Source organism: Manis pentadactyla, chromosome 12 (assembly GCF_030020395.1).
Source record: "Manis pentadactyla isolate mManPen7 chromosome 12, mManPen7.hap1, whole genome shotgun sequence".
Classification (NCBI taxonomy): domain Eukaryota; kingdom Metazoa; phylum Chordata; class Mammalia; order Pholidota; family Manidae; genus Manis; species Manis pentadactyla.
Genome location: NC_080030.1, coordinates 9,056,935 through 9,077,460, shown reverse-complemented (window position 1 = coordinate 9,077,460; position 20,526 = coordinate 9,056,935). Strand labels below are relative to the sequence as shown.

The 20,526-nt window shown below is 53.7% G+C and overlaps 1 protein-coding gene across 5 annotated transcripts in view; it reads left to right on the top strand.

The window, feature by feature from the left end:
• The window catches only part of SMARCA4 (SWI/SNF related, matrix associated, actin dependent regulator of chromatin, subfamily a, member 4), an 85,668-nt gene that overhangs the window by 619 nt on the left and 64,523 nt on the right, over positions 1-20,526 (top strand). For all 5 annotated transcript variants that reach the window (XM_036883526.2, XM_036883525.2, XM_036883524.2 and 2 more), the window contains exons 2-7: positions 13,004-13,256; positions 15,088-15,220; positions 16,030-16,434; positions 16,754-16,852; positions 17,672-17,930; positions 20,044-20,170. In XM_036883526.2, coding sequence (XP_036739421.1) covers positions 13,035-13,256; positions 15,088-15,220; positions 16,030-16,434; positions 16,754-16,852; positions 17,672-17,930; positions 20,044-20,170 — 1,245 coding nt within the window. In that variant the 5' untranslated portion in view covers positions 13,004-13,034. The remainder of the gene's footprint in view (positions 1-13,003; positions 13,257-15,087; positions 15,221-16,029; positions 16,435-16,753; positions 16,853-17,671; positions 17,931-20,043; positions 20,171-20,526) is intronic.

Genomic DNA, 20,526 nt, shown 5'->3' with positions numbered 1-20,526 from the left:
CCGGTGCTCAGTAAGAAAATACCCAACTGGGTCCAGGGGTCGCCTGGACCCCAGCTAATTAGCAAGCCCATTTGGGTTAGCTGACTTAAATTTTTATTTTAAAAAATTCACGTATTCTAGATGCTCAAGGAAAGGTAAATAACTCCCCCAATCCCTTGCAAGTAGTGACTTCAAAATGTTTGCCCCGAAGTCGGGGGTCAGCAGCAAATGGGGGAGGGCGGGGAGAACTGTTTGCTGTTGAAAGTATTCTTTAAGCGTTGCATCCTTTTCCCTTCCTCCCAACAGATTATCCACATTAAGGCCTAAACGTGGATCTTTCAGGCGAGTGTTTTGTGCCGGTCTTGAAGACACTAGTCTTGATATTTTTCCCCCAGTGAATCCTCGGGGAAAGTAGGGAGTAAGGGTGAGAGCCACTTCCTAGGAATTTGAAATCAGCTTTCAATTTGAATTGACACACCGGATTCGAGTTTTATTTCTGGCGCTGTCCGGTCACTGGGCTGTGTGACTTTAGGCAGATCGCTTAATCTTTCTGAACCTCGTCTTCTCGTTTGTAAATGGAGGGATAATGCCACAAATGGAGTCGGTGAAAGCCTGTAAAATGGTTCCTGGCAAGAGGGAAGCACTGTTGTTACTGTCTGGTCCAGTCTCTTTTGATCAGCAGCTATCTGTTGAGACCCTACTGGGTGTTATATGGTTGGGGGTTGGATGCCCTGAGGAGTCTCCCCAGTCTTGTAGGGGAACAGGCAGTAAATGTGGGAACAACTCCCTCAGCTTGTCATTTAATCCTCACAACCCTTGTTATGAGAGGAGCATGGTGGATGCCCAGGGGAGTGATGGGAGCGGGAGGCCCGGGAGGTTGCCAGAAGAGGGGGGCCTTTACTCAGAACCAGGGAGGATGTCCAGGCTTATATTTGACCCTTGGACCAGTCATTGCTCCCCTCTGCAAACACTGGCTCATTGCACTGATCCTTTCCTGTGTCGCAGCTAATACTTATAATTAGTTTCTCCTGTCCAAGGGCTGTCAGATCAGGGGTCTAGCCTGCCTGGGCTCCTGCACTGTATCCGGGCCTGGCACATAGTAGGCCTAAAGTGAACATTTGTGAAATGAGGGTCCTAGGGAGGACTGAGTGTGTGTGTGGGAAGTGCTTAGCACAGGACCAGGATTGGTTGGCTTGTAAGCAGTAAACATTAGTTGCTGTTGATGGTTTTTTAACTTCTGGAACATTGTTTCCCAAACCTCATTCCCTGGTGGTTAGTATGCGGTGGTGGTAAGGCGTTCTCGTTCTGGAATCAGATCTCTGGATTTCCCCCTAGCTCTCTAAATCATAGCTGGACCCTGAGCAAGGCACTTACCAGTAGGTCCCCCCACTTGTGAAACAGGTGGGACAGCAGTGCCACCTCCAAGGATAGTTGTGAGGCTTGACAAGACAACGTGGGAAGTATCTTAACTCACTGCGGTGTCGGGTAACACTGTGAGCACTCAGCTGGTGGGCGTGCGTAGCATCCATTTAATATATATATTTGTAAATTAACTGTTCAAAAACCAAAAACATCAGTTTAGATCCATCCTATATCTCAGAAACCCCAGGTTTGATGTGCTGGTTATGTATTTTTTTTCTAATTTTCTTCAAAATCGATGCGTATGTAATTGGGAAAACAATAAACGTCCTTTCACATGCCGTCTAAAATTATTTTGTGTCTAACCTTTCAGGAGATGTTGATCTTGCAGGGTTTTGAGCCAGGAGGGTGACATCACCGGAGCTGGGGTGTAGGGCAGTGCAGTGGTCTCCAAACTTTTTCTGTCAGTGAAAAGCACCCCCAACACATATGCATATGTGTTTACTTAGCTTTGCCACTGCTTGTGGATCCTCAAAACACTTGGGAGGTGACCCCAGACCAGCTGGCTCTGGGTCTTAGCTGTTTATCGGATGTGGAAGAGATGAGGCATGATGGGGAATGTCTGCTGAGAACACCATTCCGTCAGTGAAGACACCAAGGCCCAGGGATATTTCTTTACATGGCTTCCCCTGCCAGCCATCCGGGTCCAACTCCTGGAAGTGGCTTTGCCACTTGCCCTCCTGGTGCCTCAGAAAAATGGGACAACAGTCCCTGGAATATAGTAAGTTCTGAGATGTGCCAGCTGACTTTTGGCCTTGGTCACCAAGGCTGCTGTGGTGCAGAGGGACCCATTCACACTGACCCGTACCCCACGCAGTGTGAATGATGCCCCCTGGAGTTGTGTAGGAAATGGCCCAGCCACGCATTCCATTCATGTAGCAAACAAGCATGCATTGGGCGTCAGCGGGGAGCCAGGCACTGCTGGGAGCTGGGGGTTCGTTCAGCTGGGAACAAGTAGACACTAACTGTGTTCTCGCTCATATCAGTCTTCTTATTTGCCAAGGGGGACAGTAATAGTACCAACTAGTAGGACTGTTGCAAGGACAACAAAATGACAAATGTAAAGTGCTTAGAACAGTGCTGGCACATAGTGCTAGACAATTGGTAACTGCTTTTATTTGTTAGGATTCCTACAGCATCCTGCTGGGTTGAGACCCAGAATGTATTTTGCCCCATTATAATGGTTCTATATGTGTTCAGAATGGTAGCAAAGGAATCAGCTCCCCCATTTTGTCCTTAACTTAAAGATTGTGTGCTTTGCAATTTCACTGTAAGGCCTTGGAAAGAGGGAAGTGTGTTTGGTGGCGTGGGTTTTGAAAAATAGCAAATGTTTGTTTTCCATCTCAATATTTCCTCCTAACTTGTAACACTGATGTGAACACACAAGAGAGTCGAAGTTAAAAAAGTAAAATTAAGGGATGTGCAAAATCTGTAACGGAAGTAACAGCTGTTGGAATACTAGGAAATGTTTAGGGGAACAGGTGAGAATCGAGTCTGAGGCCGTTGGAGCTGACCTTATGGACCCCTCATCCCCAAGAAGGGTTAGGCTCGTTAATATGGTCCGAGATACCTTGGTTGGCGTTTTCTCTTAACTCCATGCTGATGATAGTCATCTTTCAGGATGTGAATTTCAAGCGTAAGAAATTCAGCCTCAGCTCATCTTCCTGCTGGGAAAAGGGCCTTTAGGGGAAAGGCCAGGTGTTAGCTGGGTTTGTTGGGAGATCGGATTTCTTCCAGGGCAGAAGGAAGGGAAGGGATGCATCGTTTCCCTCCAGTTCCCTCAAGGAAGAGGCTTCCTTTAGAAAATAGATCAGAGTTAGCAGAGGATCACCTAGCCCTGGCCGCCCCCTAGCCTTTACACCCTAAAGGGGTTTGGGACTTGGGTTACTTTGCTAAAGGGGCATGTCTTCATTTTTGGGCGTGGACACGTCACTGGGAACAGTCTGAGTTTTGTTCAATGTGAGGTTCACCAGCCAAGAGTGATGTAAAGGAGGATGGCCCCAATTTCAGTAGTGATGGGCTTTCAAATTGCTCCTGGGGTGGTTTAAGTTCTCCTTTCGCTGGCAGGTTGTGGCTCACTGGCTCAGGAAGCAGGTGGCTGCATGGCAGTTTCCCCCACCTGTTACGGAGGGGGCAGGGTTAGATGTGTGCCACCCTGCCTTACCCCAAAAGTCCCAGTAAAGTGGCACAGTAGATGGTCTCATTGTCTTAATGGTGACCCTGAAGTATAGGAGGCCTCTGCCCTGGTGGCTGCTGAGGATGTCACCTGTCACTGCCTGGACAGCTGGCATGCTAAGAGTCCTTGCCTGCCTCCCCAGAATACTCTGTGGATGCTTCGGCCTGTTGGAGTGCTTCTCTTTGCCTGCACTTTGCACCCTTCCGGGCTCTCCTCCTCTAATGCCTTTTGGTCCTCAGTTTGAATCAGTTACTCAGGGCTTGGAGTCAGACTTGAGGCAGGACTCTACTTCCTGTGTGACTTTGGGCAAGTGACTTAACCTCTCTGAGCAGAAAACCCCCTGTTCCCAAGCTGCCCTTCCAGTTATGAGTATTGAATGGAGGGGATGTGAACTGGAGCAGAAATCCAGCCTGGCTGGGATTTGCCAAGCCTGGTTCCAGGTGCAGGGCTGGTCAGCCCCAAGAAAGGGACGCCTTTTATAAGGCCTTTTGTGGATGACCTTGGTCATCCTTGACCCCTCTTAATCCTCTCACCCTTATACCTATTCCATCAATATGTCCAGAGAAATCTTCTCACTCCATCATCAGGCCATGTCACTGCTCTGCCCAGAACATTCCAGTGGTTCCCCGTTGCATCTAGAGCAGATTCCTCCTCACTGTTACCCTCAGGGCCTGTGGTTGGGCCCCACCCCTCAGTTCTCCCACTGTGTCTGCAACACGTCTCTTCTGCTCTACTCCAGCATGGCTCCACCTCAGGGCCTTTGCATTTGCTGGTCCCGCTGCCCATCGATAGCAACCTGGCTCCCATTTCACTTCAGGTCTCTGCCCAGATGCGTCCCCATCACCAGTCCAATGCTTGAAAGAACGCCTCCTGTTAGCTTGGCCATTAACCCTTCTTGATTAGTATTTCACAGCACTCCCGCCCACTACATAACATTGTGTCATTTATTTGTGAGCTTGCCTCTGTCACTCAACTGTTGGATCCACCAGCAAGGGCTTTGTTCTCTGCCGGGTACCCAGGACCCAGAATCCTGCTCAGCTAGGTTGGTGCTTGGTCAGTATTTGAAGGGGCTGCGAGGATGGGTCGTAAGTGACAGTTGGCAGGTGCAGGTGTCACGCCCCCCTGCCCACTCTTGGCTCCTCTGGTCGTCTGTGCACCGCTGGTGTGGGCCTTCCCTCCTGCCCTCTCCACAGGTCATGTGCTGTGCTCAAGTTGCATATACAGCAGGCACAGCAACAGACTCAGTGGTGAGTCAGGACATCCATCCAGTGGGGCTTGAGCAGCCTCAGCAGAGAAAAAGAAGAGAGTTCATCATGTTTCATGGGGAGCAGGGGCAGGACAGACTCATAAAACCTGTTGCAGTCACTTGATGCATGTTTGCTGGGTCATGTTGGAACTCGGGGTCACAGTCAGAAGTGTTTGAGGAGCCCCTCTCTAGTGGGTAGGTAGGATAGTGTGTGTGTGCTCGCAGTGTAGACGCTGCATCTCCTACCAGAGGAGAGCACGAACTCCCTGAGGGCAGAGAACTGGCCTGGTTGTCCCGTCTTCTGGCTTGTTGTACGTGGGGAAATGCTCTTCGATGGTTTTCAAGTGAATGAAAAAAAGGGGAAGGGTATGGGGGGAGATCAGTGAATAAAGTGACACATAAGTCCCAGTGGTAAAGACAACAGTAAGTCCCCTCTTATCTGCAGGGGATACATTCTGAGACCCCCCAGTGGGTGCCTGAAGCCGCTCATAGTACCGACCCCTATGTATACTAGGTTTTTTCCTATACTTACACACCTGTGATAAAATTTAATTTATGAGTTAGGCACAGTAATAGGTTAGCAATAATAACTAAAAAAATACAACAGTTATAACAATATACTGTAATAAAAGCTATGTGAATGTGTCCTCAAAATGTTTTATTGTGTTATATTTAATGTTTTATTATTATTTCAGTTTTATTCCATCCGAGCACCCTTCTTGTGATCCTGTGAGGTGATGAAGTGAATGACATAGGCATCGTGACGTAGTGTCAGGCTTGCTATTGACATTCTGACCAAATGTCAGAAGGAGAGTCATCTGTTTCCAGACTTACGGTTGACCGCTGGGAAATGAAATGACAGAAAGCAAACCGCGGATAGCAGCTAGCAATTTGGCATGTCTACCTTGCAGATAGAACAGGGAAGATGTTGTAATTTATCATCACGACATGTTTTTTTCATTTCCGGAATGTATTGCCTTTTAAATGGATGGCAAGGTTTCACTGCTTAATCATATTGCAAGGAAAATGCCTCAGACCAGCCAGCATTGAGGAGGTGCGGTCTTGGGAATAAGCCATTTCTGCACATTCCCTAAGACCACAGATGCCCCACCCACCTCCGTCCTTCCAGGTTCATGGACAAGCACCCTCCACACCATTAGGCCCCGTGTGCAGGGTTTTCTTAGTAGAGAGTATTGCCGGGAATCTTGTTTTGTAGGTTAAACATAACAAACGGGGTTGGCTTTGCTGAGGCCATCCTGCCGCCAGCCACCTTGATCCATCTGAGCACCCTGCCCTGCCTGGACCGTGGTATATCTGCTGGTGAAACACATCTGTGAATGAGTTTCCCCATGCCCAGAAAATAGCAGATAAACTGGAGCCAACCTTAAATATAATTCTGGTTTTTAGGCAAGATGAGAAAAAATCCATAATCCCAGCAAGCCCAAACAGCCCAGTTACCTGTTAGCATCTGTCCTGTGTTGTGGGTGGCCACCGCTGTCCTTTTTTTATAAAAGCCAAGGATGGTGCAAAAGAAGAAACTAGACCTCTGATCCTCAAGCAGTCTGTAGCTCAGCATTAGAATGTGGACAAATGTTTGTATTTTAAGATAATATTGATGCAGTTGAAAGGGGTAAAACATACTGCTGTCCTCAAATCCCTTCTCCCTTCCTTGGATTTCCACAGAAGTACTTCCTGGGCATCTCAGGATTTATTTCCCGGCGATTTTTCTGTCCTAGGTTTCATTTAACTAAAAAGTGTTTTTTCAAAATAGGATCCCAGAGACAGTAGATGGTTGTTATTGTAAAAAAGAAAAATGCATGGAGAAAAAAACACTCCAAATCTGTGATGTGGAAAGTGTTAGTTCCCCGTCCGATGCCTCCAGAGAGCCCCTGCCTCTGCTGACAGCAGTTTGGTGCCTGTCTCCTCCGAGCCGGCTTCTGTGCTCAGACGGACGAGCATACATTACTGTTAGCACCGCGGGGCTCGGGCCAAGCCCCCCTCCCTCTGACGCTGCCTTCTCTCCCCTGCCTCACTGTTGGGCCCATCCTCCTTGTCTGCGGGCACAGAGCTGCGGCATTCATTTCATGGCGCCACAGCTTCTGTGCTGCAAGGATTGTGTCGGGGCCCAGAGTGCTCAGCAGTTGGGGTGTGTCTCAGAGAAATCAAGGTGACGCGGGCCAGATTGCTTCCAGACCCATCGGCCCCTAGAACGTGGGAGCGTGTTCCTGGACCGGCATGGCTTTTTTAGGTTCTCCATTCTTTTTTGCCAGAGTAGTTTTACTTCCGGTTGCATTCCTTCGGGCTGCCCACCTGGATTCCCAGGCTCCGTTCCCTTCTCACGGAGCCCCCAGGTGCACCGTGGCTCGGCCACGTTGCTCTGTTAGGCTCCCAGACGCGTGCTAGCAGTCTCGCCGTTTTGGCCTCTGCATCCCCTTGTCCTCTCGCTTGTCTCATCAGCTTGGGTGTGACTCTGGTGTGAGATGGATTTTAGGGTTGTGTAAAGTTGCCCCTTCTTTCTGAGCTCAGACACCAGTGACTTGTCAAAGAGGGGCTTGTTGCAGTCCAGGCAGCACCACGGAAGCCGCCTGAAACTTCCGTGGCCATAGGATGACCCTGGGGACCCGAGGAATTTGCTGAAAATGCCAAATCTTTAGTTTCTTGAATAGAACGGACAGGGGTGTTTGGTAGAAGAAGAGGTGGGAAAGGGGGTGCTCCCCGTCCTCAGACCCCACCTTGCTTCTGAAATTCCTGGCCTAACTTGTCAGGCCCTCCCTGGGAGGTGTCTCACCGGGGCACAGCGGTCCCGAACCCTCTCCCGCTCTCAGCAGGTCCAGGCCCAGCCCCACCCCCAGGAAGGGTTGGCAGGCCTAGAAGAGCTTGCCAATGGCTAAGAGCACCACGTTGGGTGCAGTGGGAGCCAAGCAGGCAAGGGAGAGTTTGCAGCAGCTAAATCCTGCCCATTGTTCGCCAGCGTGGACCTCGCCACTTGTGACAGCTGGTCCCCATTTGCACCGGGGCTGTGCTGGCCTTCAGGCAGCTGCCATTCCTCCTCCAGTTTAGCATAGGTGCCCTGTTGCCTCTGCTTCCTGAGCACTGGGGGACAGGAGCTTCAATGTGGGTTTGTGTTGCAGGGAAGGCTAAGTTCAGGAAGCAGATTCTCCACAGTGGTTACTCACTCCGTAGTTCAGATGACTCATCTTCGTATGGGGAAAGGAGAAGGGGTGGCAGGGGTGGCCTTCATCGGTGCTGTGCCTCTGTGACGGTACCGACAGGTGGTAAGCAGTTGCTCAGTAAATGTGGGGGCTTGGTTTCATCAGCAGTGTGGGAGCACTTCCTGCCGGCATGGGCCTTGCTTGTTTGTTCATGCTTTGACCCCTGAGGTCTGCGCTCGTCTGCAGAGGAGCTCAGGGAAGGTAAGTCACTCACCCAGTGCAGGGCCGTGACCGAGTCCATGCTCAGAGTGCAGGCTGCACTGTGGCCTGGGCCCTGGGACCCCAGCCTCTCCACGGATGTGCTGTGCGGGTCAGGGATCCCTCTGTCGGTGGGCCGGTGATACTCCCTCGGCGTGGAGTGGTGATGTGTGGGCTTGGTGAGTAAATCCAGGCCTTCCCACCAAAGGGGCCCACAGCCAGGCATCCCCTCTCTGGCTGGATCGTCCTCCCTGTGATTTCTTTGTGAGGCGTAACATCCTCACAGATGTAAATCACTAGGGGTGGGGGCAGGCCACAATCCCCCTGGATTTGGAAATACCCCTTCCCTCCCTCTATCTCTGTGACCTTGTAGGTGAAGGAAAAACCCTTTCTCTGCTCACGATACTGACCCCAAGTGTATGGGTTTTCCACACCGTGTAGTCCTCCAGCTCTCTGCAGATAGACCCCAGCTGGGTGTCCTGCGGTTCGACTCAGTTCTGACCCTGACCACCCAGAGTGAGGGCAGACCCCACGGGTTCAGGGTGCAGGCCCAAACGTCTGTCCCCCACTTCAGACAGCAGTCACAGGCACTGGGTCTCCAGGTCCAGCATACTTCTCTCCAGTTTGGTTACAACTGAGGGTTCCCATGACCCCCTCCTCAGGTTTGATAATTTGCTATAACAGCTCACAAAACTCAGGAAGACATTTACATATTTTGTTATATGTAATATATATAATAAAATATTTGTATTTTACATTGTATATTACATATACTTATATATGTAATATAATAAAATTACACAGTTTAATTATAAAGAATATTGTAATGGATACAGATGTAGAGGTACTTGAGGGGAGGTCCAGAAGGACCCAGAAGCCCCCCAAACCCCAGAGTTGAGAGTTTTTATGGATGCTTTGCAATGTAGGCATGATTGATTATTAACTCAATCTCCAGCCCCTCTCCCTGGAGGTTGAGGGGTGGGACTGAAAGTTCCACACTTGTGTGGCTGTCTTGGTCCTTCTGGAACCAGACCCCATCCTGAGGCCGTCCTGGAGTCCCGCAAGAGTCCCCTCATTAGAACAAAAGGCTCTTTTATCACCCAGGAAGTTCTAAATGTTTTAGGAACTCTGTGTTAAGAACTAAAGACAGAGACCAAATATATATTTACTATTATGTCATAGGTAGACAAAGATTTCTTAAACAGGACACCAAAGCCATTAACTTAAAAGAACACATTCAATAAATCAGGGCAGTATTAAAATTAAGAACCTGTCTTCACTGCAAGATGCCTTTAAGAGAGCACAGAGGTAAGTTAGACTGGGGGAAGGTAATGACAACCAAGTATCTCCAGTAAAATGTTAACGAAAACGTAGAGCTTTTTCCGAAGTGGCTCTCTCAGTGGCCAGTCAGCACATGGAAAGACGCTTAACACCATTAACAACAAGGGAAATGCAAATTAAAACCATATTAAGATACAATTATGTGCTCACTAGAACCATAACAAACAGAAAAGACTGACAGCACCAAGTGTTGATTTAAAGGAACTGGAACGCTTGCCCACTACTGGTGGGAGAGCATGTGTGGGATCGTAGTCTGAATGTTTTAAATTGGCAACACCAAAGCTAAATTTATGACTTCCTTAAGACTAACAGTTCCACTCCTGGATACCCAAGGAAGATGAGTGACTGTCTCCGCCAGATGACATTGTTTATAGCAGCTTTATTTGTGCTAGCCAAAACCTGGTAGCACAGCATCCTTGAACAGAATGGACAAATCCCACCAGATGAGCAAAAGGATTCTTTTTTCGGATGAGTTTAGTACAGGCCAAAGCAACCTACAGTGAGGTCAGAACAGTGGTTCGCCCTGAGAGGGCCGTCTTAATGGGAAGTGCCGAGGGTGCCTTCTGGAATGTTGGAAGTGCTTTGTCTGGGCTGGGATTCATCCAGCTGCACCCCTACAACCAGGGCACTTCAGGTGTGCAGAAAACTCAGTACAAGCAAATAAAATGTCCCCTCCTCAGTACTGCCCTGAGGACCAGAGAGCCACTGCTCCCTCCACTGTGACCCTGTAGGTGTGCTGGTGCGTGTCCTGGTGCGTGTCCTGGTCCCTGATAGGGCGCCTCGGTGTTCAGTGGAGCCCCGCCCGCCTGTGCCACGCGGGACGGGTTGGCATGTGTCTGTGCTTTTTGTGTTTCCACTACTGTCACTCCCCACGTGTGTCTGAGCTTTCAATCCAGAAACAGGTTTGCTGATAGTGGCTCCGCGTGCTTACTTGCTTTACAGCAGCCTGACAGTTCGGAGGTGGCAGCTTCTGAAGCAGATGCCATTTTTTACAAGGCTGTCGTGTAACCCCGCTCCCCTCAAAAACGGGCATCCCATGTTTGGGCACCAAAGTTGTTTTCGATGCCCTCCAGCATCTCTGATGAGCTTCTGCGTGTCGTCCATGAAGTTGGTACTGGTGTGAGTGGAGGCGGTTAATTCCTAGCGTCACCTTGAGGTTTGGTGGGAAGAGGGAAGGTCTGGTACTAAGTACGAAGTAACTTTAGCGGAGCCATCATTCCAAGGACACCTCCGGGGCTGCTCGCCCACATGTCTGCCTTTAGGTGAGGAGGTGATGCTCCCTAGGTGTCGTGGATTTTATTTGTTGTAAGTTTCATTTGGCTTGACTTGGAATAGAGACCCCCAGGTGGGAAGGGAACTCCGAGCCCTCAGATGTCTCACGATTCCTCACATGTTTGCAGGACCATCGGGCCCTGGCCACCTCACCACAGTGCTGTGTGGGCCTGGAGAGCCTGCGGCCACAAAGGGCCCAGAGGGGAGCCCTCGGCAGTCAGCGTCCTCCACCCGGCCATGGCTGCGTCCTTGTCCCTCTCTTTCCCACCCAAGGAGTGTCACTGCAGGTGCATCCTCCCTGAAGACAAACCTCGGGGCCAGAGGTTTTAGACTCCAGAATCAGCATTCTAGAAAAGGAAATTTAAGACACAGTCTGTTCACATGGCCGAGTGTGGGCAGCATCTGGGGGTCAGACAGGATCCTGTTTCTGTAGCAGAATGTGTGCACATTCACGTGGAGTTGAATCTGGGCAGATTTTGCTCCAAAATGAATTTTTGTTTTGCTTTGTTTTTTTAAGTTTGACTTTTCCCTGAGCTCACTGGGTTTTGGGTTTGTGCAGGAGGGGTTGTGAGCAGCTGCCGGTTCTCCAGTGCTCCTGGGAGGTTTGTTGAAGGCCCAGCACGGAGGCCTCTTGAGCTTCGCAGGAAGCCCGGGTGCGCAGAGGACAGCGTGCTGGCTGCCGGTCCCTGCTCCGCCGGGGTTTCTCATCCTCCGTTCCAGTTATTTAGCCAGGAAACGGGAATGAAGAAGTTTGGGCTTTTGATCTGTTATTTAGGAAAATACACTCACCTTTCAAAATAAGACTTTTTTTTAATCAAGAGAATTAACGGGGGGAATTTTATTCCTACTCTTAACAAAATTTATCCTCAGAACCAGAAGTGCCAGTAAAGTTCAGGAGCAAAGTGATGCATTCCAAAAACCAGAAAGTCCACTGAAACAAAAACCAGATTTATGACATGCCAATGAAAGAGGGCCTGGCCTGGACTTAAACTTAAGGCCATTCTTGGCAGAATGAGGGAAGGGAGCCGCTGGAACTCATGTTTTGAAGACTATTAAATGATTACAGGGATCATAGGTCCAAGTCTGTAGGGAAGAGCTTGCCTAGAATGTGCTGAGTGCTCCTGTTGAGTGGGCATGGAGCAGTCTAGAAGGGTGGCACTGAAGGGTGGCAGGGTCCCAGTGGCAACACCAGGACAGCTCTGCCCTCAGATGGCCCACCTTGGGTGGCTTGGTTCCGTCCTTGTGGCTCTTGGGGGCTCTCCAGGCCGCTGAGGAGCCCCCAGCTGTCTCCCCACACACCCCATCACCTGCCCTACTGGGAGGGGTGAGGAGGGCACTGTTGCTTCCTGCCCTGTGCGGGGCCAGCAAGCCCTTCCCCTCTGGCTGGTGCACTGTTGGGTGGCTTTCAGTTTCCGTGTTCTCAGGTTTTCCGGATTCCAGCCCTGTAAATGTATCACTCCATCCCCATGAGAGAGGACATTCGGTTAGAATTGTATCCCAGGCCACAGATGACTGCGTAACAGATTAAGGGTTACCCGAACGCTGAACCCTTATTATAGAAAGCATTCATAAAATGCATCAGCGCAGTCCTGTCATAGCAGGTGGAATTGACCATCATCACTGGATTTCTTTTTAGCTTTTGGCTCACCACTATTTATGTAACCCTTGCTTTCAATGAACCTACTTTTTAAACTTAAATTCTTTCATTTTAAAGGAAACTTGGGTCTGAGTGCCTAAATGGAAAACCAGTGTCGCTTGCCACCAACATTGATTTGTTGGATTTATGAAGGTGTAGTCAGGTGCTGTTGCCAGCAAGGGCATGGAGCCGTGGTCTTGCTCTTCCTTCCTGTAGACTGGGAAGGTGCGCAAGTACTAGAGCCGCGTGAGGGCTGTGTCAGCACCACCCCGAGACGGCCTCTTGCTGTGATTGCCCACAAGGGAGGCGAAGCCCCCCGCAGGGCGGTGTCTGAGTGTCCCACCGCCTGAGTCCCAACTCTTCCCTGGGCACTTGGATTTGGTTTCCTACGCCAGATGTATCGCCTCTCTGAGGAACCGAGATGCGATGGCTGCTCCTGAAATGACTGGGGGCCCCTCCCTCATGAGTCCTGACCCGCCCAGGCGGTGGCCGGGACCCTTGGCCTGACCAGGACCTCTTTCCAGCAGGAGACCCCTGTCCACAGCTCAGGTGAAGATGTCCACGCCGGACCCACCTCTGGGCGGAACTCCTCGGCCAGGCCCCTCCCCGGGCCCGGGCCCCTCCCCTGGAGCCATGCTGGGCCCTAGCCCTGGGCCCTCGCCGGGCTCCGCCCACAGCATGATGGGACCCAGCCCTGGGCCTCCCTCTGCAGGACACCCCATCCCAACCCAGGGGCCCGGAGGATACCCTCAGGACAACATGCACCAGATGCACAAGGTAGGGAGCCCGGGCCCCTGCGCTGCCCGGCTGGGTCCCTGAGCTCGGGGCCAGGCGCAAGCCAGCAGCCGTCCCACCACCCCGCATCTCCCATGCGAGGTGCTCTACAGGGGAGACGTCGTAACGTTGCTGCGAAGCTGCCTTTCCTTAATGATTAAAATGTCCCAATCCCAACAGGTGGCTCCAGCTCGTGCTGTCCTCCACTCAGACTGCCCTGCTCGCCACCTAGCTCAGTGGTGGGTGCCCTGTGTCCCCCCGCTGTCCTGCACCCCAGCTGATCAGGGAGGCTTTTGCCAGTAACAGGAAAGGAACCTCTTGGAACAAAACATTTTCCTCCCTCTGTGTTCCTGGGAGGTAGCTGGAGAAACAAGGAAATGCCCCCTTATACGTACTAGCATCTCAAGGAAAAGGTGGCATCCCCCAGCCTCGGGGACCACTGAAGGCCCTGGTGGAGGAGGCAGACGGCTCGGCCTCGGGGTGATGGTCTCCACTAACCACTCCAGCCTCCCTGCCAGGGCTGTCCACGTGTCTGTACCCTGTTCCCCTGTCTCCCCCGAACCCGTCGGGTGGACGGGGTTCTTGTAGCCACTTTACAGGTGAGGAATCAGGATCTCAGAACTGGTCACTCTCTGCTGGCCCTCCACGCCCTCCCCATCTCTGTATGCTGTAGGCTGCAGTGCAGCACCTGTCCTGTCGCCTCCCTCCTGGGAAGCTGTCAGCGCCCCCCGCGGAGATACACGCTGGCAGGCCAGCTTCTCCACCACAGCCCCAGGTCACTCTCTCTGCCCATTTTGTGTCTTCCTCCTGGAATCACTCACATTCCACACGTCTGTCAGGCGCTGGCCATGTGTCCAGCATACTATGAGGAGGGTAGGAACTGGGGTCTGGTGGCGACGGGACACCCCCCACCTGCACAGAACTCCTGCCCCAGGGGGTGGCAAGCCCTTTGGACAGCTCTTTGGTCCACGGGAGTGGGAGCAGAGGGCAGCCTGCACCTAGGGGTCCGATCAGCATCGCGAGGGCCCCACCCTTTCCCTGTGTAGGAAGCTGGCCCTCATGCTCCCTGCCAGGCCCTCCTCTTCCTCCTCTCATGGGACACACTGAGCTGTGGTTGACTTTGCCAGATCACACACTAGACTGTGTTCCCAGAGAGCAGGACATCTGCACCAACCAGGGCCTAGCGGAGTGCCCTGGAAGAGTCCTAGACACTGTCCCCTTAATCAGCCATTCCTGCAGGGGACGTTCTTAGTGCTGAGCCTTAGGAGGGCAGATAGGTGTCATCATTCCCCAAAGGTGTGATGTTGCTCTCAAGAGGGACAGAACCATGCTCCACCCAGCCTCCCTCCCTGCCAACCAGCAGGAGGCTGAGCTTGGATCAGCGAGGACATATACGGTTACCATACTCGGGCAGAAGTTTCTTTCTGTCCCTCTGATTTACAGTCTCCCAAGGAAGAGGGTCCCTGATCCCAAGATGGGTGGTCACAAAGTCTCATTGTGACCAGGATCCCGGCTAAAACTGCTCCTGACCGGGAGCCTGTGTCCTTCCCTGAGGGATTTTGGCCATCCTGAACGGTCTCCCACCCTTCCCCAGCGCCCAGGTGGTCACCCTCCACTGGGTGACATTGTCTCATGCATCTGCCTGACACCTCAGGAGGTGCCAGGAACACATCTTGGACCTAAGCCCCTTGTCATATCGGTGATTCGGGAAACGGCGTGGCCATGTTGGGTGGACAAGCTCGGTGACCTTGAACTTCTCTTGGTTGATGCATTGCTGCGCCGCCTCTTCCCTCCCCCCTTCTGCTGATCCAGCCTTCTTGTCGTCCCCTCACAGCCCATGGAGTCCATGCACGAGAAGGGCGTGTCCGATGACCCCCGCTACAGCCAGATGAAGGGGATGGGGATGCGGTCTGGCGGCCACGCGGGGATGGGGCCCCCGCCAAGCCCCATGGACCAGCACTCTCAAGGTACTGTTTGTTCCCTTTCCTTCCTGTGTTTGTCCCCCCGACCCCCACCCCCGTCAGGAGTCCTGAGGCCATTTTCCTAATTGGGTCTCCATGGGTGGATTGTGCGAGGGCCTAGGACAGTTTAGTACCATGGCCAACCCTGCCTTGGGGGGCTGTTGGGCTCAGGCTGGGCTGGTGCTCTGTTTGGGGCACCCTGCCTCCGGGCAGCCCCAGGGGAACAAGCACTGGTGGGACGGAACCACGCTGACCGCCAGGTGTTAGTCAGGGGCTGGGCCAGGGCCGGCAGACCCCGGGCCACCCCGAGCAGGTCAGGAATGCAGATTCCTGGGCCCCCTCCAGCTCTGCCGAGGTGGAATCTGGGTTGGAGGGTGTGGGGCTCTGCCTTAACAAGCCCCCCAGGTGGCTTTTCTGAGCAGGGCAGTTTGAACAGTGATGGAGTAGGTGGCTTCTCATCATGGGGCAGGAAGCTCTGGGGCGCCCCAGGTGACGGGAGTTAGGGGAGTGGGGCTCCCCAACCCGAGGGGCAGGAGGGCAGGCCTGGAGATGCTGGGTCTGGGTAACGTCTTGGCATCAGCCATCAGCCACTGGCTGAAAGTTGGGCCAGACCAACCCAACCGTGCAGGCCCGCCAGTCAGGCTGCCAGTGCATGCCCTCCATGTGGCTTTCACCGAATCGTGAAAACCAGGTCATTTGGCCTCCCTCCCTCGGGAGGGGCCTGTATAAGCACAGTGGAACGGTTACCCCTTTGCCTTATTAAAAATCCCGTGACGTGGTTCCAAGTGCCCACCTGGGTCCCCTTTTTCCCACAGGTTACCCCTCACCCCTGGGTGGCTCTGAGCACGCCTCCAGTCCAGTTCCAGCCAGCGGCCCATCCTCAGGCCCACAGATGTCGTCCGGGCCGGGGGGGGCCCCGCTGGATAGTGCCGACCCCCAGGCTTTGGGACAGCAGAACCGGGGCCCAACTCCATTTAACCAGAACCAGCTGCACCAGCTGAGAGCTCAGATCATGGCGTACAAGATGCTGGCCAGGGGGCAGCCCCTCCCCGACCACCTGCAGATGGCGGTGCAGGGAAAGCGGCCCATGCCTGGGATGCAGCAGCAGATGCCAACACTACCTCCACCCTCTGTGTCCACAACAGGACCTGGCCCGGGCCCTGGGCCCGGCCCCGGCCCAGGTCCAGGACCAGCACCTCCAAATTACAGCAGGCCCCACGGTAAGGCTCGCCGTCCGCGGCCCTCGGGGTGGGGAGGGGACTTAGCGAACTGACTGGTGTGTGGGCAGCAGCGATGGGCAGACCTGGGCTTCACCACCCCTGGGCACCCCTGGGGATTGCCCAGCCCCCCCCACTCAGGGCTCTCAGGCCGGCAGGGCTGCTGTCTGGTAAATGCTGTCCTTCTAGCTTCCTCCAGCCCCACTTGCCCACACAGAGGGGCTTGTTGGGTGTGCCCCTCGTGTGCCCTGGAGCCAGGGCTGTCTGTACAGGTGTAAACACAGGATACATTATCCTCTTGTTTGTGTCGCCCTGTGTGTAGGTATGGGCGGGCCCAACATGCCCCCCCCAGGACCCTCAGGTGTACCCCCTGGGATGCCGGGCCAGCCCCCTGGAGGGCCTCCCAAGCCCTGGCCTGAAGGTACGTTCCCTCTGCCTTGGTGACACATCTGTGCCCTGATTCCCATCACGAGCTTGCGTGTGCGGAGCCTGTGGTGGGGCCTGGTCAGACAGAGAAGGTCATGGTGGTCCCGGGGTTTCTTTGAACCAGCAACGAGGGTACCAGTGAATGAGTCCGCTGTGTGACTCAGGTGAGAGGCCGTGGGGAGGTGTGACTGCACCCGCAAACACTGCCCTTCAGGGTGGGCACCTCTGGAGGTCACATCTAACCCCCTCCCCCTTGAGAATGCCCCCAGATGCTGTGGGAGGCCGGCAGGGTGACAGGGCGGCTCAGGGCTCCGCCTCCTGACTGCCTGGGGCCTCTGTCCTGTGTGAAAGACAGTGGTCAGGGAGGATTTGAGGACCGTGTCTATTGGGTCAGGGCAGTGGACCAAACAAGCTGACTTTCCGACCTCTAGGAGCCAGAAGCTTGATGGGCACGGTAGAGCTATTGCTTAATTAGGGTTCTGCTGGCTCTGGGACTCAACAAAAGTCAGGAAACTTGTGGCCCCGTGAAGCCACAGCATAGCCAGGGCAGACCCATGGCCTGTGCTGGGGTCAGTGGGGGGCTTCACGGAGGGGCAGGTATGCCCAGATCCCCAGCCAGTGAGATTCGAGGCGGGAAGGAGTGAGGCGCGGGAGTGAGAAGCGGCATCACACCTGGGGAGGTGGGGCCCACGCAGGGCGTGGGGGCAAGAGTGTCTGGCCCCAGGGCACTGAGCCCGAGGCAGGCTTTTTGTTTCTGCCTGGAATCAACCCAGACTCAACGCTCTGTCTGTCCCTGCTGCTTGGTCCCCGCCAGGACCCATGGCAAGTGCCGCCGCCCCCACGAGCACCCCTCAGAAGCTGATCCCCCCGCAGCCGACTGGCCGCCCCTCGCCCGCGCCCCCCGCGGTCCCGCCTGCCGCCTCCCCCGTGATGCCGCCCCAGACGCAGTCGCCAGGGCAGCCGGCCCAGCCCGCCCCCATGGTGCCTCTGCACCAGAAGCAGAGCCGCATCACCCCCATCCAGAAACCTCGGGGCCTGGACCCCGTGGAGATCCTGCAGGAGCGGGAGTACAGGTGAGGGTGCTGCTGGCCGGGGGTGCCGCCCCTCTGCCCCTGGGCAGCCCTTGATGTGCGCTGGTGAGGCGCTGAAGGGCACTGCTGTGTGTGAGCTGAAATCACTGCCTCTGTGCCCGGCCCCCGGGTCCCCAGGGTGGCGAGTGTCCTTCCTGGGAAACCGTGTAGTGGGCAGGTACAAGCAGCCGGATGGCCCCCAAGCTTTACACAGTGTGCGTGCTGTTCCTCCCAAAGCAGTGTATCTTAGAGATCACTCTATTGGTAGAGAGTCGGCTTTTCTTTTTTCTGGATGCATAGTATTCTGCTCAGTGGCTACCCGTAATTTATTCAGCCAGTCCCCTGGCCGAAGGGACATTAGGTAGTTTCTAATCTTTCGTTAAAACAGTGTCATAATAAGTACATTTGCATGGCTCTCGTTTCACACGTGTGCTCGTGTTGGACCTCTCCGGTGTGTGGCCTTGTGTGAGCACAGGATGTGGGCAGGGACATTTCATGGATTCTGCAAAACTGCCCTCTGTAGAGATTATATGGATGTGTGTTGGAATGAAGGTGCCCGTTTTCCTCGCCGGCACAATGCTTAGAACACAACCTGGCAAGCTTTGCGGTGGACACCCTCAGAACATCACTAGTTGCTGGCGGCCTTGCCAAGGCCTTCTGGGCACCAGGTGCTGTGTGAGATGCCTGGCACACAGTACATCTGGATCACTGTGTCCTTTATTGCTGGGGGCACTTGAGATTCGCTCCCTGAGCACCATGCACACCCCCTTGGCATTTGTCACTTGTTCAGGGCAGCCTCATTTGGTAGGTGTAAGTTCCATGAAGGGAGGCTCTGCCTTATTCACCATAAAGCCCCAAATGTGTCGGTACATTTTGCCTAATGACTGTCTCCAACGTACGCCTCCAGGTGTGATGTGACCCTAGGGTGCTGTCCTTGTACCCAGACGGCTTCCTCCCAGCTCCAGCTGGACAGCTTAAAGGTGGCCTGTCCTGATGTTCACGCGATCCCCACTTTTACCTCTTGTCTCTTCCTGTGCACCTGACAGCGAGCAGCTCGTTGGGCCGCAGCCCCTGCAGCCCCTTGACCCTGGCTTGTCCTCCCTCACTCCCTGTGTCCCCTTGGTGAATCCTTTCAGCTCCCTTTCCCCCATTGTCGTCCCTGCCGCCAGCCCTGCACCTGCTCCCCGGCCTTCCTGCTCCCTCCCTGGTCTGTGCAGTCTGTTTCCCACCCAGCCTTTAGAAGTCTCTCTTTATAATTAGCTTCCATTAAAGCTGCTAGGCTCAGTCTCCCATTTGGTATCCATTACCCATCCGGTAAAACCCCTTTCTGTTCAGCCCCTGCCCAAGGCTTTGTCCTTGCCTGCTCTAATCTCCCTGTTCCTTTTTCTATTTAACCTGGTAGATCTGTTCTTGCCTCAGGGCCTTTGCACAGGTTGTGCATGATTGCTTGTGTTCATCTAGGCCTCACTCCTGAGGTCACATCCTTATAGAGGCCTTGCCCACCACCACCACCCGCCACCCCCCAGCCCATCCTTAAAATACTTGATACTCTCTGAAATTACTGTAGATATTTAATTTTCTAACTACTTCATGGCCTGTTTTGTTGTTAAGCTTGTGAGCTTCATGAGAGCAGCAAATAGCTCTGTTAGTCTCATTTAATGCTGAGGCTCCGCAACCTGGCTAGTCCCTGACACACAGTAGACGCTTAGTAAATGTGTGTGAACTGCTGTGAAAGGGGATCATCCCTTTGGAACTTCAAACCAAGTCTGTAGGGTTGCTCTGAGGTTTCTTTCCAAACCCCTACCGGCTAAATAGAGGCCCAGGGCTGGGCTGAGACTCCGCCTCACCTGACTGCAGAAGTTAGCTCACGCTGCCGAAATGTCCTAAGCCAGCTGTGCCCCGTAAGTGTTCCTGTTTGCTGGGGCCTTTGAGCCTTGGCTTCTGTGTTGTGGCTGGCACCCTTTTCCGAGCCATCTCCCGTCTCCTCACCCGTGGCTGCCTCCCCCGTGGGATGGATTCTCCCGAGACTCTACCTTGAAAGAACAGGGCCAGGCTGGCTCCTCGTGAGCAGACAGCACCTTCTCTCACCCGGCTGCTTTCTGTCTTTGTGACCCAGGCTGCAGGCTCGCATCGCACACCGAATCCAGGAACTTGAAAACCTTCCCGGGTCCCTGGCCGGGGATCTGCGAACCAAAGCAACCATTGAGCTCAAGGCCCTCAGGCTGCTGAACTTCCAGAGGCAGGTGGGCGCGGGTGCAGCCTGTCCCTGCAGAGAAGGGCCCTTTCTGCCAGTGTGGATGCCCAGACTCAAAGAGCCCCTCGCAGGGAAGTCATTAAATGTGCCTCGACTGCTAACAGTGGCGACGCCCTCCCACCCTTGTTAGCTCACTGTCCCTCCTTCCTGTCTGTGTCCTGCCCAGTGGTGGGACGGTGGCCATTCTTGGATGAGGAAGGGTGAGTGTTCCCTAAGGTGGCAGTCCTGGGCTCAAAACCAGAGACGTAATGGGTCCGTTTCTGAGGGTGCCGTACTGTCAGATGATCCCTAATGAAGAATTTGTGTGTGGTTGAGGGAGTCCTGAAGGCCTGTGAGACCTTCTGC